General features: G+C 43.4%; 1 protein-coding gene across 1 annotated transcript in view; it reads left to right on the top strand.

Annotated features, from left to right (window-relative positions):
- The first annotated feature begins 633 nt into the window (after positions 1-633).
- thsd7ba (thrombospondin, type I, domain containing 7Ba) overlaps positions 634-25674 on the top strand; it is a 281240-nt gene continuing 256199 nt past the window's right edge. The window contains exons 1-2 of the mRNA XM_084085439.1: positions 634-663; positions 14805-15002. Coding sequence (XP_083941565.1) covers positions 14828-15002 — 175 coding nt within the window. The 5' untranslated portion in view covers positions 634-663; positions 14805-14827. The remainder of the gene's footprint in view (positions 664-14804; positions 15003-25674) is intronic.

Raw genomic sequence — 25674 nt, 5'->3', positions numbered from 1 at the left:
ACTCCGGCGTAGTGTCAAATGTTATTGCCAATGTTTTATTTATTTATTAATGGCATTATTCATTAACCGTTGTTTTCCCTCTCTCTCTCTCTCTGTCTCTGTCTCTGTCTCTCTCTGTCTCTGTGTCTCTCTCCCTCGGTCTCTCTCCCTCTCTCTCCCTCTCTCTCTCTCTCCCTCTCTCCCTCTCTCTCTCTCTCTCTCTCTCTCTCTCTCTCTCTCTCTCTCTCTCTCTCCCCCCCTCTCCCTCTCTCTCTCTCTCTCTCTCCCTCCCACAGCCTCCAGCCTCTCTTGCTGCCGGTGCCAGGCCCAGCGGGGTGTGCTGTGCGTCAGTGGGTGGGGTGCTTTGACTGAGTCGGTGCCGAGGGGGGTGGGGGGGAGGTGTTATCAGGGCTCTGAGAGATGGTGGAGATGTGACACACTTTCCCAGAGACCCCTTCGTCTCCACATTGATTCACAGTGGATTAAGCTGCCGCATGATGCCACATGAGGAATGCCCCGCGCGACTGATTTACCGTCCCTGTCAGACTTAACATCCTGGGAGGCCTCCTCTTAGCCCTGCTGCTCTCCTGCTGCCTAGACTCCTAGGAGGACCAATAAACCATCATCTCCCTCCTCCCTCCTCACCGGCCACCAAAAGGGATGACTGGCAGTCATCTCATCCAGGTATGTACCGGCATCAGAATCAGTTGTAGTGTCACATCACACCAGTGGTGTAAAGTACATTTACTCAAGTCTGTACTTTAAAATTTTAAGATTTTGAGGAACTTTTACTTTACTGCAGGGGTCTTCAACAGGGGGTCCGGGACCCCGAGGGGGTCCTCAGAGTTACTACAGGGGGTCCGCCAATTTTTTGTGTGATACGATTTATTTTTCCGCATTAACCACTTGAACCCTAGCATCCCTATTCTGAGGAGAACTTTAGCCAAAAATAGCAGATCTACAACTGCGAGGCGTTGTGAACTTGTAGATCTGCTATTTAGAGGTATAGGTGTAGATGGAAAAAAGAGCAGACCAAGTAGAAAAAAAAGATTAATCTGAAACCCAATTTTATACAATATAGAGGGGGTCCCTGCTTCATATCTCTCTCAGCTAAGGGGTCCTTGGCCTGAAAAGGTTGAAAAAAGACCCCTGCTTTACTGGAGTATTTCCAATTGTCTATTCACCAGTTTCCTAGGCTGTGTGTTTTCCACTTCCTGTGTGTTTTCCACAGTTGAGTACTTTACTTTTCCCACCACTGATCAGTTGTATTGTCACATCACACAGGTGTACAGGTTGTACGTCAGTGGTTGAGATTCGTTTTTGTTTGTGCAAGCGCCATCATTTTGGTTGTTTTCCAGGCAGAGAGAGGGAGAGCAAGGATTGAATATTGAATATTTTATTAGACAAAAATGCAAAACATCACGAGCACGGTCGAACACTTGGTCTAAAAGGATAACACCAAAAAAAGTATGTGCGGCCTTGTTTCCAATACGGTTCTATGTTTTAAATTCATAAACATAAACAAATAACACCAAAATTCTATGTCATCACAAATATAAATCATTATATGTACAGAGTAGGAAAAAAAGGGGGGGGGGTGGTAAAGAAAGCGGTGTTCGCTTGTCTAAGGGAGAAGTGATAATTACCTTCCCCTTTGGCCTCCTGAAAGGTGAATTTTCAGGGCTGTTTTAAAGGAAGCCAGTGAATCTATCTACATATTGTAGAGTAAACATAGCATAATGAGCAGCAGGTCAGGACATTATGTGCAGAAGGTAGCAGCACAACAGCAGGTCCACATAAGAAGGTACTGTATAGTCGCGTAAAGCAGGGGTGTCCAAACTTCTTTCAAAGGGGGCCATATTTGAACATTTGAAAATACCCTGTATAGCCGACTGCATATTTTGTCATTGTATACCTTTGGACCATAAACAAGTCACATACCAATGCATCGTATTACAACTTTAACTACAGAGCAACTAGCCTGGAAACCAGACAAATCTGCCATTGCAAAAAAATAAATTGCCCTCTGCAGATTTGGTCTGGCACCGCTCAGTTGTGATTGGATATCACTCCCTCCAAAGTAGTGGGGCACCAATCAGGGCCCAGTATGTAAATATAGGGCAATACATTGTATTTGGAGAAGCCAAGATTGAGGACCTTTCTCAACAAGCCCAGCTAGCAGCCGCAGAGAAGTTCAAGATGCAAGGAGATGCTGTATCAAATATCCAGGAAAACACACATACACCCATTGTGCAAGAGGCATTTTTTTAATAAGCTCTTTGGAAATGCAGGTTCCACACTGATATTCCAGACTAATATCTACGCAGTGATATGAGTCTGGCCATGCCATTTACAGAGCAATAGCCTTTTGTTGGCAGTATAGCCAAATGTACTGTAAGCCAGGGGTTCTCAAACTTTTTTGGCCCAGGTACCCCTTGGAGGGGAGAATTTTTTCCAGGTACCCCCTCACCCTCGCGGCACCGATAAGCATATACTTACAACCACATGTGTACATTCAGATGCCATTGGAACTATTTGTATTAAAAAACGTGTCAATCGAAATCATTCAGACCCATTTCATAGTCATAACCAGAAACCACTACTACTATATGAATCATGTGCCAATAGTCATTTTATTCAAATTGTTTTGTGCAAAACCTACAGCACAGTTTTCAAGTAACTGATCTTAATGGTTCAGACTTCAGAAAATGAACCTTTCTTTAGTCCTAATAAAAACAGACATGTAAAATGACCAGTCTGGTGACTTTTAGTAGGTTCTTCAATTTGAAAATAATAAACTTATTGTTAGGGATATTCGATATTGACTTTTTTTTTTTACCAATAACCGATATTCCGATATTGTCCAACTCTTAATTTCCGATTCCAATATCAACCGATACCGATATATGCGGTACCATATCTTTTCACCAAAAGTCAACTAATTGTCAGGTAACAACATCACATATTTAATCAGATAAAATAGCTATAAAATCAATGTAATATCTAGTAAATATCTAATGTGGTTTTCAATTAAATTAGTCCTGGGACTCACTGGTGGTCATTTGAACGAGTCCCACTAATCTTTGATTAGACTAGAAGCTCGCCCCCGCTACGCGGGGGCTCGCGTCTAGCCCGCGGCCACGCCCACGTAGCGCCCGCGGCCACTTGGCAGCGCATATAAGTGGCGTAGCGTCATGAGGGCCAGTGCGCCCGTGGCTCGGTCAGTGAAGACCCTGTAGCGCGGATGATATGTGGCATAGAGGGGCAGATTGTAAATCTCCAGAGCAGAGGAAACATCCGTGGGCTACCATTGGTTCAGCGATGTGTGCGGTTGCCCTGCGGCCCCTCCTCCTCCACCAATGTGCAGTATTGAGAGCCCTGACGTCACAACATTTGGAGTGATGGGCACTGCACTCTGGTTGGTTAGGGTACACCTATAGGGCCCAGGTAGAACCCAGTTAAAGCCTGCATGGGCAAACCCAGTTAGGACCCGCCTTGGTCCCACATAAACGTGGCTAGTTGGGGCCCACCTAAGGGCCAGGTAGAAGCTACTTATAGCCCGCATGGGCATCGCAGTTAAGACCCACCTCGGCCCCACATAGAATTGCCTAGGTGGGGCCCACCTAAGGCCCAGGTAGAACACACGTATGTCCCACAAGGGCATCCCAGTTGGGACTGAAGTGGATCCCGCTGACATTGCTGACATGGGGTCCATATGGTTTAGCCCACCTTGAAACCATATGGGAACTACGCTGGCATGCTGGCTGGAATGCAAACGCTGCATCATTCCTGTAGTGTGTAGTTTGATGTTGTGTGTGTAACAGACATACCTGCAGTGTGTAGATCAATGTCCATATGAAAGTCAATGCCCAGCAGTGTAGTTTTTTTCTCCAGCAGAGTTTCTAGTGTCTCTATCTCTCTCTGGAAGAGGTTGCACATGAACTCTGCAGCCGCACTGAGGCGCTCCAACACAAACACTCTGACATTAAGCTTCTTCACACAACAAACATCAGCACCACGCTGCTGTTTGTCCAAAAGACACAGTATCTCCTCTCCCAGCCGTACAAACCCCTTTTGACACATTTTACCTCGTTTATCCAGCTCTCACTGACTCTCCCCTAATACAGTGGTTCTCAACCTGTCGGTGGGGACCCCCCACAGGCCAATGTTAAAATGGTAGCAGTTGTTCCTCAACATAGTGTGAATGTGCGTGCGAAGTTGACCGCAATCGGCCGCTGCATTCATGATTTGCGGCATTTTGTTCTAAACGGGCCACTCCTGCAAACTTTAGATGAGAATCTTAGCCAATCGGGATGGAATATGAAAAAGTAAACAGATCCGTCTTGATCACATGACTATAGAGATCATGTGTACCGATTTGCGTGACATTTAGATGAAATGGGAAGGAGTAATGTAAAGAAATATGTTTTACATAAGTGGGCTTCCTGGTGGCGCTATAAAAGGTAGATGTGAAAAAAGCAGGGCAAAGGTTTTTCCTTGACCTCTAGAGAGTGCACATACAAAGTTTTACACAGATTGGTGCAGTTTAGGTGAAAACACAAATCGGGCTGTTATAGCACCACCATGAGGCTGATTAGAAAAATCTGAAGTGAAATTTCTTCCTAGGCATAGTGGGAATGTGGGTGCAAAGGTGCACGGAAAGTGCATGCTGTGTTCATAATTTGAGGCATTTTGGTCCAAACGGAGCAGTCCTGCAGACTTTGGAAGACATTTTTAGCCAATCAGGATGGAATATGAGAAATCTGAAAGAGCCGTTTTTTGTAAATGACTATGGAGATGCTGTGTACCGATTTGCGTGATGTTTGGACAAAATATGTAGGAGTACTGGGGAAAAAATGTGTTTTGCAAAAAGCGGCCTCCTGGTGGCACTATAACACTGGGCCATGTGAAAGAAATGGGGCAGAGGTTCTGAATTGGCATCCAGGGAGTGTGTGTGCACAGTTTCGCTGCGATCAAGCCAACGATGCGAGAGATTAGCTATCCACAGACGGACGGACAGGGGGTAAAACATACTCTTGCGCCATGCCTTTCGGCCTGGCGGAGACAATAAAAAAACGAAAGTAAAGGAAAAGGCCATGTATGCAACAAAAGTAGTCAACAAACTATACTATAAGACATTGGCCACATTGGCAAATAATATAAGAAAGAGGCAAACATGTTGAAAATAGCCGATCTACAAGCGTTCAACGCCTCTCAACGTGAGAGCTTGTAGATCTGCTATTTTCACAATATTGACTTGTGGAACGGAGTCAAAAAAAAGGGGGGGGTCCCCAGTTCAAATATGTTTTTTTGGGGGGGGGCTGAAAAGGTTGATAACCAGTGCCCTAATCGGACCGAAATTACCTGAAATTACTACATTGCCATAATGCAGCCTAAACGTGCGTTGCACGGGGCGGTCCTGCCATTACGTTAGTTACTGGAGTTAGTGTGGAGCTACACTGTTCTCCAGAAGGCCACAACATACACCATCTGCAATGGACTGACTGAGCAGCAATAATAACATTCGCCACACGAACGTGCATTGTTGACAAAGTGATGGCAAGGCCGCTGCAGGCATGACAGCGACGTTAGCGTTAGCTACATGGCAGCTCTAACAGCTCCCTGTCCGTCGTTGCTGCGACTGACTCTGATGGCTACAGCAAACTCTCTCTGCGATGCCATTGTCTGGAAACTGCTGCTGGCATGACACGACCAATGAGAGTGAGCGCTGTTGCTGTTGCTAAGATACGGTGTATGGCACATGGCGTCTCTGTCCCATAGCTTGTAGATCTCTCACACATGATTGGCGTAGGCTGCGTTGCCAGGTCTGACTGTTTGTATAAGCGATTTTGGGCTTATTTGGGTGCACTTTTGGGCTCGTTTCCATAGACCACGGCAGCGCGTATTTCTTTCCCGTGACCGATGTGGCAAAAAAGGTGCAAAACGAACCATCCGGAAGTAAATTGCGAGATGAAATATATAGCACTTTTTGATTATTAGAGAAGGAGACACATGTGAAGGTGGAAAATGAAAGGTAGGAGATTATATAGTTTTGCATGAGCGATTTTTGTAGCAAGTTGTGAGAGAATTGGGCCACTCCTGTGGGCGGGGGGCTCAATAGAACCATTGGGGTTTGAAAGGAGACGCTCTCTGTTTGAGTGGTGAGATGTTGGCCTATTTGACAGTGCAAAAGCATAATTGCCTCAGATGCCTATAACGTTAACAAGCGTCAACGAGCGTCAGCTGGAAACAGACACACACACCTGCCCTCTGCAGTGCTCTAATTTGAAAGTGAGTGCAGTCTGTCTCATTTCTCTGCAAAAGCCCTTGAATATGATGGAATATGATTAAGGATTACTGTGATTATGGTAAGCTAACATTTCATATCACACACCCATAAAAAATAAATAAATAATCAAAAAAATATTTTTTTATCAAAACTTTTTTTTTTTTTTTTTTTAAATCTGTTAATTATTTCGCGGACCCCCTGGCTATGCGTCGCGGACCCCCAGGGGTCCGCGGACCCCACTTTGAGAACCGTGGCTGTAAGCCACGCAATCGGTGTACAAAAAAAAAGTATGCTTTTTTCAGCCTTTTTATCCATATGCATACACTGCATTTTAATTACTGTATATTTACACTTAATTAATTAATTCATCTTTTTTTCAAATGGCAGTGTAGCCATATGGAACCAGGTGTGAAAAGATCTCTACAAAAATGTAAATAAAATAAATACAAATAGCCTTTCTTTCAGTTATAAATCCTTAAAAATTCTAGCCCAGGTTAATATCAAAACACTCAGATACTTGTGCCATACATAATACATGTTAGGAAGGACATATGAAAGGGTAGGCCATATCAAATCTGCCCTCGTGCCACGACTGTTCCCCAGGCCGCCAGACTTTGGACATGTCTGGCATAAGTCAAAAACTTCACAGGTAACAATGCACATGGGAGATCCACAAATGAAAAGTAGTTCTCATAGGGGAAACCTCCACACAAAGAAGGCAGTCCAACATAGGACATTCAAAGGAAAGTGTGTTCCCGTGCGGTAGGTAGGCCAGACTGGTGACAGGTGGTGTTCAGGTCTTGCTCAACAGTCTGATGGTAACCGGGTGGAAGCTGTTCAGAAGTCTGGTGTGCTTGCCTTTGATACTGCGGTAGACCTTTGCCTGGCCGCTGTCGTAGAAGCGGGATGAGCAGCTTGTGGCTGGGGTGGTGACTGTCCTTGATGATACGGCAAGCTTTGACCATGCATCGCTTCTCGTATGGCTCTTGGACCTGGAGTGGGAGTTTTTTTCTGTTTTGCGAGTGGTGCAGTTCCTTCTCAAACCAGGCTGTGACACACTTTCAATAGAGCTGTTGTAGTATAGCCTGAGGATGCGGGGGCTCGCTCCGAACTTCTTCAGGCGACAACTAATACTAATAACTAACTAATACTAATAAGGTAGTCATAATAAATAATAGCAGATCTACAGTACAAGCTCAGTAGTCTATCTACAAGCTCACAACGCATCGTATTGTGACACGTCGTGACCTTGTAGATCAGATATTTTCAGGGTACAGCACGGTGCACACCCAAGTATAAATATTGATGTATAGAAGTGTAATAACTTACCACACATTCTGTTTTTGTGTTTTAATTCAGTATTTTGTGGGCATTTCTTAGCCTTTGTTGACAGTGACAGTGGAGAGAGCAAGGGGAGGACATTCAGTAAATGGTCCAGTCGGCTAGGAATCGAACCGGAGACTCGCTTATCAGAACATTGCGCCCATGTGCTATGCACTCTAACCATTCGGCTGACATTCTATAAATCTGATATTAAATTATCCTGCAATTTCTGAAATTTCACACGCACATTCCCTCTAGGCAGATATTGGCCTGTTATAGCGCCACCAGCAGGTCTAATTTAGCAAAACACATTTTCGGAACAAAATGCCTCAAATCATGAATAAAGTGTCCGATTGCCGTGAAAGGCCTAAGAATAAATGGCACCCTTTTCACATTGGCCTATTATAGCGCCACCAGGAGGCCACAATAACCTACCTGACCTGGCGGAGACCTGTGCTCCGAGGAGCACATGCCACACCAACATTTTGCTGCTTACACCAATATAAGTGAGTAGCAAATAAACCCCTCTTGATTTTTCATTCATAAGCAGTACACACAACAGAGTACATGGTTCATTAATGGTAATCTGCGATGTAGACGTGTGCACAATAGAGATCTGAGTCATGTTTACATGGACTACATACAGCACAGCAACAAAATGCCAAGTAAAGACTGTAATTGTGCTTTTTTCCCCCACTGTGGTCACGTTCATTCCTGCCAATGAAAACACCTGCGCATATGAGCTTGCATACATGGAGATGGACGTTTCCGTTTGTTTCGCTGGGCCCTAGCACAACACAATACGACAGCATTGAAAAGAATTCCCTTCCATCAAATATTGAATTGCATGGCCATGGTAATTGGACGCCATTTTGTTCATCAGAATCTACTGGATGTGACACACACATACACACACACGCGCGCGTGCGCGCGTGTGTGTGTGTGCGCACGCACACACACACACACACACACACACACACACACACACACACACACACACACACACACACACACACACACACACACACAAAAACGAGCAAAGGGTTGCAGGCAGATATCTTGGCTTGAATGACCACAATTTCTGGGTAATTGTATGGAAATCCAAGAGGCAAGAGGGGTGACATCTGCGGTAAACGGATTGGGATTAAAGGCCTTTTGTTTCCTCTGCAGCCAGAGCTGGCGGTGTGAACCCCCTTGTCAAGGAGGACAGAAGATAGGCTGATGATTGCATGGAGCCCTGGCATACTAAATTAGCTTCTTGCCATTGATTTGGAAAGTGCTAATCAAACATTAATTATTGTGACCACCTGTGAGGACGCGAAGGGGGACACGAGGTACCGCGGCGGGCTCATCGCTTCCTTGACGACAGCTGCTGGTCTGCTCTCCTGGTGAATCCGCCACATGAATCCCCCAAACAACACGTCACAGGAGATGGAGAGGGAAGATTGCATTGCCGGCAGATTGTGGAGTGTAAGAATAATGCGATGCGCGGGGCCGTCTCTCTCTGAACTGCAAAACTGTTTGCCAAGGTTCCCTGTGACTCCTGAGAGAGAGAGACGCACGTGATTCCTATTGACCCAGATATTTTTAGACAGCGGCTTTAAGAATTTGACACATGAGAACATGAGATTTCCAGGATAGCCTGCCCCGGCTACCCCTGTTCCATTGAAAGGTGCACACAGGAGGTTTCCAGAGCCTGAGCCATGAGCATACACACTGGCAGCCCACTATAGCTCCTCAAAGACCGTCGAGGCAGAAATTGGCCTATGAGGAAGAAAAGTGGCTTTATTTCTGCCTCGCCGTCCACGCCAGGGAATGTTTGACAGATTGCTGTCTAACCACTAGGATTATCTCAACTGGGTGTTTTGAAGAATCGCTGTCCGTAGTGGTGTTTTAAAACCGGCCCCTGCTGGCCCAGAGTCAAATCCACCACAGCCTCTCTCACTGGCCTTAATGACAGAATAAAAAAGGGGGAAACAAGAAAGAAAAGCTTTAAAGCAGTGATTCCTAACCTGTGGGGCCGGGACCACAGGTGAGCCAAGAGGATATTGCAAGTGGCCCCCCCAAAAAAACAGTACTTTGCAAACATTATGATTTTATATAATGATTACATATAATAAAGTGTCATAGTACTTTTTTTTTTCTTTTCTTTAAAACCTTGAAAATTAGTTTTATGATCTTTAAAATAAACATGCTCTGATGCACGCGATGTGTAGAAGTGTACCTACCACACGTTCTATTTTTGTGTTTTTATTCAATATATTGTGGGCATTTCTTAGCCTTTGTTGACAGTGACAGTGGAGAGAGCAAGGGGAGGACATTCAGTAAATGGTCCAGTCGGCTAGGAATCGAACCGGAGACTCATGGGCCCACCCATATCTAACCGCTTAACACGTTAGCCGTTCGGGATGCCGTGTTAAGTGGTCAGATGGGTGGGTCGCGAACCGCTTTCGAGATTTTCAAGCATAGGCCCTCGATCCAGAAAATGTTGCAAAGCTCCGCTTTAAAGCAAAAAGAAGCAAAAAGGTGTCTACAGTGTTATGGGAACGTTTGGTGGTTTTGCGTTTCTAGAGTATACGTTTTCTATGTTCGCTTTCCGATCAGCCGCATCATTGTGACCTGCTTTGTCAGCAGCGCACACAGAGAGTTCTGCTTGTCCCATGAATAGGCAAATGAGAGCAGCTGGAGGAAGGATGTAAATTGTGTGCAGTCAGGTATGTGTTCAGGAGCCAGACGCCAGGCCTGAGAGGTTTACCGGGCGATCAGCAAGCAGAGGTGTCTTCTTAATTGGCATGTGACTGCATAGGTGCCAAACTACGGAGGATGTCCATCCAAATCCTCTGGCCATCAAGTAACTATTCAAAAACAAAGGCAGCTGTTAGTAAATCAGCGAATGCATTCAAATCAAAGATGAGTCCTAGTAAAACAAATAAAAGATAAGCTTGTGGATCTAATTGTAGCTTGGGCGTCCAGATTCGGAAACAAAATTTGGACGAAACCAACCAGACAGTAATGCCAATGTGCTAGATTCCAGTTTGCAAGTTAGCGTATGATGAGACAGACGTTTATGCAGGACAGAGTGGCAAAGAGTCACAGGAAATGAGTTGCCGACTGAAATGCCAAAATGTGCTTTTGGAGATGGGGATGTTTTTTTTAAAATGAACAATAATACAAAAGAAGAATGTGTCTATGATCTACCTATCTATTTATCTATCTACGTATCTATCTCCGCACGCACGCACGCACGCACGCACGCACACACGCACGCACGCACACACACACACACACAAAAAGTACCTTTGACTGAACATAAACACACCAAACCACAGTCAGTCAGTCTGGTCAAAACATTGGCATCAGGCAGCCCAATTACAGGCCACCAGGCATAAAACACCAGCACAACCCCCCCCTCCTCTCTATCTTTTATTCATTTTTTTCCCCTTTTAAACAATATTTGCCACCAGTGAGCAAAGGCAGTGAGATTAAAATCTAATTTTCCCGAATGAAATCAAGCAAGAATCAATTGGCAGCCCCCACACAATTTTGCGGACAAGCCATGCGGAAATAATCCTGCATTTCAAACACACATTACCTCTCAGGTTTGTTCTCCATCAGCCTCTCCATTCTTTACCCGGTTACCCAGTCGTGATTGGATAAAACTTTGGTCTACTGCACTGTTTCTCAACGTCCTGTCCGGGGACCAAACAGTGGTCCAAATGGACCCTTATAAGGGTCTGTGACTCAGAGAGGGTGCAAATGGAATCATATTACGTATGCTGTACAGCTATCTTTGCGAACCTCCTCAGTGTTCATTTAATTCTGAGAGTGTACAAATAGACCCAAATACGGGTCCATTTGGTTGCTTTTGTGCACTTTCAGAGTTACAGACCCATAGTGAGGGTTTGGACCCCTGATGGTCCCCAGACCCAACGTTGAGAACCAGTGGTGTACTGTCGAGCAGAAACCTTGTATATCCATTATTTCAATGTATGTTTTTTGGTAAATTAATACCCTACCTAGTCGTACAAGAGTGTCGTGTAAAAATAGCGAAAATAGCCAATCCACAAGCTCACAATGCGACGCGTTTAGATCAGCTACGTTTTAAGCATTTTGAAAGTGAAAGTATGTGTGTGGGCTTTATAAATATTTAAACAATGAAAGTATTACCAAGAGCTTGTGAATAAATAATAACTACATTAGATCCATTGGAACACAGCTTCTTTACTTTTTCCATTTTCTGAAAAAAATTATGGTTTTGGTTATGCAAGCTTCCACCACACAGCGACGACAAGATTAATCCCAAATGTAATGTGTAAGTCGACGTGATACAGTGCTCCACACAAAACAATGGCTCCTCAATGAGACTGACAAAACGCAGCTTAAAGTCTATACTGTGAAACTTTTCCGAAGCCAGAAAGACTTCAGAAAATGTACTGTACGTTACACAGCACTGACTTCAAAGTTCATTGCTTAGCACTCAGGTGGCACAGGAGTTTTCCTGCCCACCACCGCAGAATGTAAGCGTTCGAATTCGCCACGGTTCATGTGTTTAGCCGAGCGTCAGTGCAGTTGGTCGCGTTAAGTGGAGGGCGGGGCGCTCTTCTTTGTCACTGAATGGGGGGAGGAGTTAGACGGAGGCTCTACCTTCTCCCGGAGGGGCCTCCTTGCTGGCATGTGAGCCAGTATTCGCCTGTTTCCTAGGCTGTGTGTTTTCCACTTCCTGTCGATGTTGTTATAGACGGATTTCCGCGCGACGTCATCACAGAGCAGAATGCGCAATCTGCGCATGCTCGGGGGAAACGAATTGTTGCGCCGTTCACTCTGTTGTTGTGTTCGGGAGTTAGATAGCCATAATTCTGCTATTATAGGCATAATAGGCATAATGCTGCTATTATATACAAACAGATCCAACTTCCGACAAATCATTTTTATTGAGTAAACAAGGTATTACAAACTGCATAATTTAATCTACTTTCATTAAACCCGGTGAAGATCATTTCTTTTATGAATGGACATTTGACCAGAGCTGCTGCGGGTAATGGCGCCCTCTATAGGCTTACCCCTCCTCTGCGCGGTCATATCCTCTCATGTTTACTAACAGGAAACCCGTCTATAATATTGTATGTTCTGCATACTGCATGTTCTATTTTGTATTGTATCTGTCATTCTGTTGCTGCCTTTTGCATTGGTGTTCTGTGCTTTTACTTTGTAGTAGTGTTTCCTGTCTGCCTTGTTTACTGTTTCCTGTCTCTCTTACCCTTGATTAGTTATGTTCTCCACCTGTGTCCTGTTGTGCCCCAGCCAATCACAGTGTTGATTGTAGTTTGAGTTCACCTGCGTCCTGTTACTCCCCTCCCTGTCTATTTAAACCCTGTGTTGGCATTATGTTCTTGTTGGTCCGTAGACCTATGTCACGTACGTTTGAGTTAGTGCTTGATGCCTACTTCAGTTTACCTGGTTATTGGAAACCCTGGTTGTTAAATAAACCTTTTGATTTGAACAGCAGTGACGGAAATTAATTGGCATAACGACTAAATTGGGAGAACAATTTTGGGTGGAAATAATTGGCAGCTATACCCTTCCGATTCACGCAGTGTGGCTTGAGCAAAACTTCAACAGAAACTCTGCTGCAATGTAGCCTGCCAAGCTCGGCCGCTCTGTACCTTTGTCGGCGCTAGCATAAACGCAGCTTAAGGATTTCACTGTGAGGCAACCTTTATGGGATGTTAAGCAAATGGCAAGCCATCTCTAAATAACTGTCACTGCAGCAGAAATGTGTGTTTTTGCGGATTTATCTCTTTGGGTTTTGGCAGGAACAGAATCACCAACGCCATCGGCTCCCGTAAGACATGCCCTGGAAAGCATCATGTGTTTTCCGGATCTATTGCCACATTCATTAATTTTGCTGTCGATGCAGCACAATTAGAGGCCTTGTGAATCCGGGACTAATCCCTAACACTCCTAGGACATGAATCACAGTGGCAGGAGATAGGGATAAATGAGTTGGAATAAAAAGGTGCTAATACCCTCTATTATTCCAAGCTTAGCGTCTCCCCCTCCCTTATTACATGTTTCTAGTTCTACCCTGTGGGGGCTTGGGCGTTGGGGTGTACAAGAATCCCTCGCTATCTCTTCGTACTTTACTAATTGTTTTGCATCTACAGCATGTGTGAGGATAGGTGTATGTAACAACTTTGTTCAGGGTAAAAGTAACAAATGAGGTCTAATAATGGCGTGGCTTCCATGTGGATCTCTGACATGTTGATAATGACATTAGTCCCACCTCCATTTTTCTACACATGCGATTTTTAGCGATGTATTTTTAGGCAAAAGTAGCTCTTACAGAGCCACGCTGTAATCTATCTTCTATCTGTTCATTCACAAAATCTCGGTGTGTCTGTGTGTCCCGATTGACCTCAACCCTGGCATATACTTGTGTCCAGCATGACTCAGCGTTGTGAAATGCAGTGGAGGGGACACCGATCTCCATGTGTTTGGGGGGTGTACTGTAGACACCGGCTTCCCAATCCATGAAGCCGACGAGGTCGGGTTTCATGGATTGGCGAAGCTTTGCATAACATTTGTGCCACTTCGCCAAAATAAGTGGCAGCATGTACAATAGAACTCCATTTGTATATGTCCATCATACGTCATCAACACGACGTCAGCCGTTTCTGACGACATCAAGGATCGCCATATTTAGTTGCTCGGTCGTATGTTAGTGGGTACCGCACTGTGTACTCTGAGAACGGGTGCAACGGGTACTCTTGACAATGAGTACAACAAGTACAACGGATCTTGCATAAACGGGTGGGGCATTGGGATGGATAGCTCCTGACTTGTGTGGTATACAGTATATATACGTGTATATATAAATTATGTATGTAATGTATATAAATGTATATTTTGTGTGTGTGTGTGTGTGTGTGTGTGTGTGCACGTATGCGTGCGTCTGTGTGTGTGTGTGTGTGTGTGTGAAAAAGAAAAACTGTGCTTCTCGATCATTTTGATCAATCGAAAATGTAATTGATAGAATAATGGCACAGAACACAATCGATATTGTTGCAGCCCTAGTTGACAACTTTCAGAGCATCCCCTCTGCGGCCCTGCCAGAGCAGAATATGTCATGTCAACCCGCAGGTGTTTTCATCTTTGTCTTCAGCGGTAATGAGCGAGCCATGTTGACTGATGGCATTGATCTGTTGTCTCACAGGAGTAAGAGAGGACACAAAGTCAATGGGCTGGACTATGATTCTAAAAGATGACTTTGGGGTCATTGGCTGGACACGGCGAGCTGGGGACCACCACCACCACCACCCCCTCCTCCTCCTCTTCCTCCTGTCTCTCGGCTCCATCCAAGTCCGGTCGGACATCGAGTTTCCCAGGGACCAGCATTTCTCATGGAAGACGGGTAAGACATAGCTCATTTACTTCAGCTGCTCCCATCTGTTGCTCACTGGTCCGCACACAAGGGCGGCCATAGCTGAATGGTTATAAGAGAAGCCGCCTGGGAAACAGAAGGGTCCTAGGTTCGATTCCCGGCCCCGGCTAACAGTATGTGTTGAGTTGTCCATGAGCGAGATAGGGAAATGTCCCTGTAGGATTAATAAGGTCTACGTGACTATACGCAGGTTTTGTGGCTCAGGTCAAATCTCTAGTCAGTAGGGCTTGGTAATATCGATTTCGGAATATGAGACTGTCTGAGATTTGGGATATTGCAATATTGTAATAGGGCATAAGTGTTGTCTTTTCCTGTTTTTTATCAAGTGAGCCCTTTCATGAATTGTCAAAAACTGCTAAAATAGCTGATCCACTGGCTCACAATGCATCACATCGTGACGCGTTGTGAGCTTGCTATTTTCGCTCTAAAAATATATATATCGTCACAATACAATATTATTGTCATGATATCGATGTATTTGGTCAAAAATGTTGCGATATTTGACTTTGTCCATATCGCCCCAGTAACGTGATTAACAAAAAGTCACGTAGCTCATTGCCAGATGACCTCACTGTCCTTGACCTTTGGCCTTTCACCACCAAATTACACTATACGTCAGATATTGAGTTAGAGATGTAATATATGAAGCTTCACGGCCTTGTGTTGTGATTTGATGATGTATTTAGTGACGGCAGACAGAGTGACAAATGCACACACACACACACACACACACACACACACACACACACACACACACACACACACACACACACACACACAGACAGAGCGTCATTTACAATGCCGCAGCTTCACAATGACTTTTCTGCTCAGCCGATCACACTCTGTGGAAAGGAGTCACTGCATTCAGTCATCATGTCACACTGTGATACGCAATTATGTGTAATGTGTAATTATGTTGACGCTGCTTGGTTACAATTGGAATAATTTTTCTCTCTCATTATCCTAACAACCCCTGTACGAGGATTAATTAACGGAACCACTCCAGGGCTCTCTATGCGCGTACTGTATACTGTACATACGGTGCGTGAGCTATAAGCACAAACTCCGAGACTCATTAATACTGACCTATTATTGGAGGATACACACGCGGCACAACTAGGTTCAGCCACAGAGCGACCAATTCTCCACTGGAAAAATAATCATCCTGATTTTACTCTCCACCCCTCAGTGGGGCGCATGGACTGCATACAGGCTTTGTATTTGAGCGTGGCGGTGATCAAGAGAGAGAGAGGGCTCACCAGTATTCCCGGCTGGTGGTTAGCATACTAATATATGCTTCCCGCAAGACCATCCATCTCCACGGCCGGCCCCATGGCTGACAACCCCTGCTCAGAATGTAATCATAATGATGTGTATGGTTCGGTAATGTGACACACAGTTAATCCATTCAATCCGGGAACACATCTGTGTCATTTTATATTTGAGCTGTAACCATTATTTTATTTTGAAATATTTTGAAAAATCTTGAACATTTGTGCAAATCTTTGAATACGTATTTTTTTTGGAAACAAATGTTTTAACTTAAATCTTTGCTTCTGGAGGGTCCCTGGAACAACGTATTTTGATGGGGATTGGCGGCCAAAAACATATCATTTTGGGGGTCCTTGACATGAAAATGTTTGAGAGCCACTAATATTACTGTAACAACATACGTTTAAAAAAAAAATGTTAGGATTTAGAAGACATTTTGTAAATATTTGCACAAATCTTCAGGCTTTTTAAAAAAAATAGCAGATCTACAAGCTCATAGTGCGGCACTCGGTGCCGCGCTATGAGCTTGTATATCTGCTATTTTTGAATAGCCAACGAAATCTAAAAATGACAGAGATGTCTTCCCCGGATTCAATGGGTTAATGTGACTTTGCTTTGGAGTAAATAATGATGTCCAGGTATGCACTCCTTGGGGATTTATGGCACCAGTCTGTGGATCACTGAGATGGTATGGTACCGCTCAGGGGCGTGGTTCGTGCCTTTTGCTTTGCCTTGTGTGGGTGTGTTGAGTCAGAGAACATGGCTTTTTTTAAGCAGATCTGCTTTCATCCGTAACAGTTACAGCTTTATGTGTAATGTCTGCTCACATTCAAACTGTTTATTTTGTCTGTTTGTCAATTTACCCGAACACAAGTGAAAACAGTGTTTCTCTGAAGCAGCTTGCTGAGGGAAAAAAAAAACTTTGCCTTTCCCCCACCCCCACAAAACCACCCCCCGCCCGCCCGCTCACTGTGCGATTAGCACTTTCATTTCTCACTCCGCGGTCGGGTAATGATACTGCCCAAGTGATAAAGAGATTGATTAATTTCACTTGAAAGAGCGTATGTTCAAAAGGAATGTAATCCGGACACCAGGAGTGAGGATTTGACATCCGTGCCGAGTTAAGACGGCTTAGATGAGTTGTTGCTTGACTGGGAATGTGGATCGTTTTTTTTTTAAAAGAGGAAATCTCACAGTTACACACCTTACCTCCGAATATATCCTTCTAATTCCAGTTCAGTCCCAGAGGAATCACATTTTTAACAATAGGTGTCACAGTGATTTAAGTTAAATCGAGAAACCGAAGCAGCAGAAACTTCAATTTAAGTATAGTCAGTTGGAACGTGCAGGAAATAAGCCATTTGTCGTACAATTATGGATGAATTAGCGTATAATCAGCCTGGACACGGCTTGGCCTGCCTCACAGGAAGCTAGCAGTCATTAAAGACGGTTATGTAAAACTGAAGGGATGAGTCAGAATAGTAGTATTTCTTTTTTCGTTTTGTCTTTTTATAGAGATAAAAATAACATAAAAACACCTAGGCTTGAGTAACTGTAAAATGATCGGATGAATCATTCACACACCAGGACAACCTGGATTGAAGAGATTTGAATCCATTTTGCAGTATTTCAGTCGTTCAGGGCAACTATGTTTTGAAGATTACATTTCATCCGTATTATTGTTCCATGCTGCAGGTGCAGAAACCCTAAAAGCGTTCTCTCCCCGTTTCTGCTCAGTCTTTGGGAATAACAAATCAGGCCAAATGGCCTGAGAGTCGAGATAGCATTTTCCATAATTCAAGCTTAAGTGTAAGTAGGAATTTTGCCAAAAATGGATTTGTAAATAAAAACACACACCGACGTCTGAGGCGGCGTGTACATAAAGCAGTGCAATTCACTTTTGAATATCGTCTCTGTCGGGGTGGAAACCTCACATGTCCAAAGCTTCGCGCCGCGTTTCGAGCTTGCGGATCTGCTTCTCTTTTGATGCTTTTTGTGTGACGCTGTAGTATGATCAAGTAGGGCGTTAATTTACGAAAAAAACATAGTGACATACAGCAGCGGCGACATACAGTAATACACAGTGGTGAGGGCACAGTTTGTAATGGTTTCAGAGAGCTCCATGAATCATGCTACCCAGCATGTGACGACAGTGATAACAGCGGTATTCATGTCCAATACAAAATCAATCACAGGTAAAAAAAAAAAGGTAGACTCCACCAAATATACCCGTTTTATGCATGCAGTGAATAGATAGTGGGTCTAGATAGCTATTCATAAGTCAAAATAGTATGTCGACCCTGTCCGAGGAAAAGTAGACTAGAAGTGGAACAAGAATGATGTAAAACGACAAAGAGTAAAGCTGTGCACTTATAAATATCGATGTCTTTTACATTGTATGCATTAGTCGACTTTGTGTGTGTGTGTGTGTGTGTGTGTGTGTGTGTGTGCGTGTGTGTGTGTGTGTGTGTGTGTGTGTGTGTGGAGGCCACAGCAAATGTAACAGAAGGCCTTTACATTAGATACAGAACTGATGGTGGCATTTTCAATCTACGCCGACTACTGGCGAAGACGAAGACCATTGACAGAAACATCACAGAACCACTCTTTGCAGATGACTGTGCCCTCTTAGCACACACACAGAGGAGGCACTGCAGCTCATTGTGAGTCGCTTCTCTACAGCAGCAAAGGCTTATGGACTCACCATAATAAGCCTCAAGAAAACGGAAGTACTCTACCAGCCACCGCCCCGTGGAGACTGGGGAGTGCAACCCACCATCCATCACCATTGACACTACCTGTCTAAGTGCAGTGAATCAGTTTACATACTTGGGCAGTGTAATTTCAAATGATGCATCAATTGCAAAAGACAGACGGTAGACTTTCCAAAGCAAACAGTGCATTTGGCAGGCTCTGCAAAAAGGGTGTGGGACAACCATGCACTCACTGCTGCTGACCACCACAATCCAAGTATGCTAGGGCTGTTGTACTCAGTACGCTAAGGCTCAGAATCTTGGGTCCTTTACAGCAGTGGTTTTCAACCTTTTTCATATCAAGGTCCATTATTTATTCTGCATTTGAGCCACGGACCACCATTTGATGAGATTTAGACTCTCAGACCCAAAACATACAATATTTTCTTATCTTCTTTAGATACGATTTTGTGCACAATTCCATGCTGTATTGATGTTGGTACCATAGGAGAGATAACAGGCAAACGTTGATCAAAATAACAATTATTTAATTTAGTAATGCAGATGTTTAACAATAATGTAACTCTTGAGAGCGTAAAATGAAACCATTTGGTTTAATTTTCTCCCAAGAGTTAAAAGATCCAGGGGGCCACCTGGAACCCCCTCAAGGACCACTGGTGGTCCCCGGACCGCTGGTTGAGAACCACTGCTTCACAGGAAGCAGCTGAGGCTGCTCGAGTGCTTCCATCAACGTTGCCTGCGCTCTATCTTAAATATCAGATGGCAAGACCACATTACCAGGACCGCTCAGTTACCCAGCATAGAATCCACCCTGCTGGTGCGTCAGCTCCGCTGGACTGGGCATGTGTCACACATGGAGGACACCACGACTGCCAAAAGCAGTCCTTTACAGTGAGCTGTGTCAGGGTAAGCGGGACAGAAGTGGACCGCGGAAAACGCTTAAAGACCAGCTCAAATACCAACTTAACCCTCTAAGACCCATATATATTTGTACTTGCAAAAAAAATGTTTAAACCTTTCAGATGGTCTTGTAGGAGTATTTTGAAGAGGAAAATATAATGTTTTTAAAAAAAAAATGTTTTGGTAAGCTTTTATGCAAATGTTGACATTTAGCAACGTTGGGTCCATCAGGTAGCAAAATTTCCTATAGGCCATTTTTATGGATAACATGGCAAATGTGTAATTACTTCACTAAAGCAACTTAATGATTCATTTATATGGTTTATTATTTGGCCTCAGATCAATTATGAATAATATTTGGCCTCAGAACAGTATACATTATGAATAATAACACCAATAAGCCATATTCTTAAATCAATTTTATTAAAAGAACAAAATGAAAATCAGTACAATATATGTAGTAAAGAAACCTAATAACCTAAACCATTGTCAGTGATCACACAATACTGCCTGGCCAACTCACTGATTTGCATTGATAAAAGGATGCAAACTGATCTCCACCCAATATGACCCTGCACATTAGTTGTGCTCTTTTGGAACCACCTGTAGGCACTTCACTCTGAACAAATCCAGCCATGGTCGGAGTTTCCACAGTTTGTCCTTCTTGTCCTTCTCTGGCACGGTCAAGTTGTCAACCAGATGTAACGAGGTCAACAAAGACTGAAATCGGTTGCGTGGCATCACATCAGCTACAGACGCGTTTCGTGTGTCTGCTTCCCAGTACATCCGGCATCCATTCATTTGAGAAAGGCCCATTCTCAAATACATCCCAAACATTTGCTCAATTTCTTTTGGACTTGTGTTGACTGATGTTCCTTTTGTTTGAAGGCTGTAAATGTTTGTGTTCGTTATGAGAGAGTCAATCATGTCTTTGGACACAAACTGGCGGAAGTACTGCAGTGGTGTTTGGATAGAACTCACATCTTCAGAGGTCAGAGGTGGGCCAGAAAAGTCTGTATTAGGGCTGATGAAGTCCTTCTTCAGCCACTGATATCTTGAATCACGGCGAAGAGCGGGTTTGGTCAGTTGGGGCAGCTGAATGTCTGCTGGGCGGTCAGTGGGTTCACTGGGTGGTTCGGGTGGTTGGTTTTCTTTGGACCCCACGCCACAGTCCTCTTCATCTGACTCTTCATCAGTCTCATTGATGTCTATGTCAACATCACTCTCTCCGTTCATCACGATATCCAGAACATCCCTTGCTGTGAAGCGAGGCCCTTTCTGTTGTTGTGGCATTCTGAAATGAAATAAAGACATACCATTAGTACATTTAGTAGTGCTAAGTTCTTACACATCACTGCTCACTTCAGGACAACATTTCACAAGTCATACAATACTGTCTGGCAACCTATTGTTTGATGATGATTGATCATCATCATTACAAGGCCCTAAGTACCCACCACCCCTCGAATGAATAATGAACAACCCCCACAACACCCCAAGAATTACCACATTGGTCCCACTGTCCTTGTAGTATTGAAAGAAAATTAAACTTACTGAGAAATAACAAGGGAATATATTGGTTGAATATGTATTGTTTAGGGGGAAAGAGAAACTTTGGGTGGACATTTTCTGAGGCTTACAGCTCAATTATCATATATATATATATATATATATATATATATATATATATATATATATATATATATATATATAGTAATGTAAATACACATATAACTGTTTAAATCTATTGTGAAAACTATTAGGCATGTAACGATTCACTCAACTCACGATACGATTCGAATCACGATTTGAGGTTCACGATACGATTCTTCACGATTTTTTAACGATTTTTTTAGCACATTTATTTTCCAGACAAATTACTGAAAACCTTGATTATTTATTTTACAAAAATCATGTATTTTAAAAAATATATATATTTTCTCTTATCCTCTTTTTAATACTTGATATTAAATAAAGCCTTTTTATTCACGAGGTACATGCATTAGCTGTCACATTAAGACATATACTTTTTTATTTGTAAAATAATAACTTTAAATATATAAGTCTTATGAAATAAATGCATTTTAAAACATATATCCCAGATGAAATAAATTAAAAAGAAAACAAATAAACAAACTAAGGCTTAGCCTTGGGATTTACAAGTTATTTTTTTATCTACAGTATGCTACATTCTCAGCATTCTGTATAAAACAACACATTTATGTACAGTAAGGGAAACTGTTTTAAACTGCTCCAAATGAGATTAGATAAGAATTAATTGATTAATATCAATGAAATTCGCTATATATCTGAAAGACAGTGTTGAAAGGAGTTTGGCATTGTCAGCGCTCTGATACAATTGTTAAATTATTAAATTAGATTATTATTCATTGTACTCTGCAGCCGCACCGAGGAGCTCCAGAATTAGCCGTTTTCATTAAGCCTTATCAGTTGTATGTTTCCTACAGAGTTTAAATCAGACAGGCTAACAGCTAACAACGTCGTCAGACGGGGGAGGGGGTAAACGGTATAGTTTGGGCAATTCATCAATCAAATAAACATGTTTACATGCGACGCACATTTCCCTCTTTATGCAGTGCGATCGCCTAGTTGTTTAGATTTCATAGCCTGAGAGGACGTGAACCCCACTCATAGCCTGCTGTTCAGTGAGTGTGTGAAGAAGAGACGAACGCAGGCAGCTATGGTGGCCCTGAGAGGACAAAATAGTAGGCGGAGAACAAGGTAGGGAGTCTGACTCGATTGCGCCCTCTGCTGGTTGCATCGCGATGTCATATTTTATTGCATCGATTTAAATCGTCACCACTTTGAATCGATTTAAATCGATATACGATAAATCGTTACATGCCTAAAAACTATATATAAGGCTGAACAGTAGCAGGTGAACCCTTGTATTTTTTGCAACCAAGAGGGCCCAACGTTGACCAAAAGTGTGTATTTCACAATAATAACATATATACATGTTCTAGACATTGTAATGTTCACCAAAAAAAATATTACAGGCATATTACTTACGTTTTTGTGAGGAATATCTTCCAGAGAAAAAAGAGATCTGTTCCAACAGAGAATTTTCAAGTTGTGATGATTCCTGCCTCTGTGGGGGGTATTTATATGCAAATATCCTGGCCAATGGCATTGTAAGACTAAACAATAGGACCCAATGAGGATTTAGAGGTGAAAAAATAACAGAAAAACAAATTATTTAAACTCCTTTCTTTATAAAATATAATTGTTGCTCTGAAGCATCTCTGGGTCTTAGAGGGTTAAGGCCTTTGCAGACAGGGTGCGATTTTTCGCACGAAAGAAACGGACAATATAATTTTTCTAATGAACACATGGTTCTCAATGACCTCATGCACACCGGCTCCGAATTTACCGTGCGGCGATGCGATGCGTTTTTTTTTCCAATCGAATCCAGTTCGATTCGTGCGTCTTTTCGCATGCGGTAAAAACTGATTGACTAATCGCACCCTGTCTGCAAAGGCCTTTACTGTAGCAGGCTTGAAGACTAAAACGTGGGAGTCCATGGCCGTGGATAAAAAAACTCTTGGCGCTCTGCAGTAAACTACGCCGCTGTGAAGCTCAGCAACATCAAGCAGACAGCTGAAATGCACAAACGTACTCGTCGAAACGGGTGACAAATCCACCCAGACCTCTTCCGCAGCCACATTAGGCCAGGAGTTCAAGTGCTCCAGTTGCCAGAAATTCGGTCTGCCTCCGGTATGCCTGCCTCAAAGCAAAGCAAAAGGACCCGAAACTCTAAACTCCTCCTATGATCTTCGCAAGCGAAGGACCAGCCATCGTGTGTGTGTGTGTGTGTGTGTGTGTGTGTGTGTGTGTGTGTGTGTGTGTGTGTGTGTGTGTGTGTGTGTGTGTGTGTGTGTGTGTGTGTGTGTGTGTGTGTGTGTGTGTGTGTGTGTGTGTGTGTGTGTGTGTCAGAGAAAATAATACCTGGGCACTTCAGAAGAGACTACCCAAATAAATTATACTGGAGCACTCGACTGGTCTGCATGTTTTTTTATTGTTTTGCAGGGGTGACTGACGTTTCGACTTTCGTCTTCCTCAGAGTCAAACAGTCCAGTGCTCCAGTATGTTTTATTTGGGTAGTCTCTCCTGAAGTGCCATGGTATTATTTATTTTCTCTGATGCAAGTTGTCTCTCTTGAGCACCGACGAGCCCTTCTACTGGCTGAAGCGCGTAGGACTTGTCTTTACCTCTGTTTGTGTGTGTCTGTGTGTCTGTGTTTGGTTGATTGATGTTTTTATTTGAACTGCACGCTCAAGAGATTCTTTTTTTTTTCATATTGTGGACCTCTGCGCGCGCGCGCGTGTGTGTGTGTGTGTGTGTGTGTGTGTGTGTGTGTGTGTGTGTGTGTGTGTGCCCTCTGAATGTTGAGGGGGCCAGTGTTTGTGGCAACAGTGCGCCTCGCTAGTCCGGATGTTACGTTTGTGACGCCCATACCCCACACCCTCTAGGCAATGTTAATATACTGTAGGATGTTTTGAGAGGCATTAGACTTCAGTAACAATCGTGAATAGGCTGCATCGACTGAATCATTTTGTATGGGTGTGAAAGGAACCCCCACCCACACTAGCGCTGTTTCCTAAGCAATTAACACAATTATGTAAAATGATGATGTTTCAGCATTGTTCCCGCTGTTCTACATACTGGCAACCAGGCGAAGAAATCACTGATTGAGGCTTTATAACCTTTGCTTTTGTGAAATATCCGAGCCCATTAGGGTTTTATGGATGATGCTTCTGAACATATTGCTTGTTCGACCACTTTAAATGCTCTAATCTTAAAATAATATTCGAAAATAGCCGATCTACAAATGCATTGAGAGCTTGTAGATCGGCTATTTTCGCTGCGCAACATGCTTCCGTAGAAGACAGGCTGGGGTTCGGCTCAGAAAAGTGCTGTGATTGGCCCGTGGACTTTGATGTCACAGTTCATTAATCCCGCCCCGTCTCCTCCCCGCCCCTCCCCTCCCTGATCCTTCTCCTTTTGGGGGGGTGGAGCAGAGGCGATGATTGACAGGCAAAATCCCTCAACAGTGACACCCGCAGGCAAATAGTTTTGTTTTCTTTCATTACAGCTGAAAAGGCTTCAGAACACAGAGAGGGAAAAAAAAACCTGCCATGGTTCACTGGAGTGGACTTTTCAGTTAAAACCTTTTTTAATACACGTTTGAAGGACCATGATAAAGACGTTTAATGTGTTGTAAACCAGCATGTCACGATACCTTTGAATACTATCAAAGTAAGAGTGACTAAAGGATTCAAAAAGGCTGGTACAGTATGCTCCTTCAAGATGCACATCTCTCTCTCTTGGCGGAGCATCAGAGCTATAATGAAGCCATTTAGGGCTGCATTCTTCTCCGACCTTCATTAGTGTCTCTGATGAGCAGGATGGAGCACAGAGGTGCTGCAGTTAATAGTGCCATCATTTAGCTCTTTAACCCATTCAATCCGGGAACGCATCTGTGTCATTTTGAGATTTCTTTGGCTATTTAAAAAAATAGCAGATATACCATGAGCTTGTATATCTGCTATTTTTTAAGAAGGAAAATCGTGCAAATGAGTGCAAATCTTTGAATATGTATTTACATTTTTAACTCAAATCTTTGCTTCTAGGGGTCCCTGGAACAAAACATTTTGAGATGGGGGGGTCCGCGGACAAATGCATATCATTTTGGGGGTCCTTGACATGAAAAGAGTTTGAGAACCATTGATAAT

The sequence above is a fragment of the Gymnoscopelus microlampas genome (assembly GCF_963454915.1).
Source record: "Gymnoscopelus microlampas genome assembly, chromosome: 17".
NCBI classification, from domain to species: Eukaryota; Metazoa; Chordata; class Actinopteri; order Myctophiformes; family Myctophidae; genus Gymnoscopelus; species Gymnoscopelus microlampas.
This window is presented reverse-complemented; position numbering and strand designations above follow the sequence as displayed.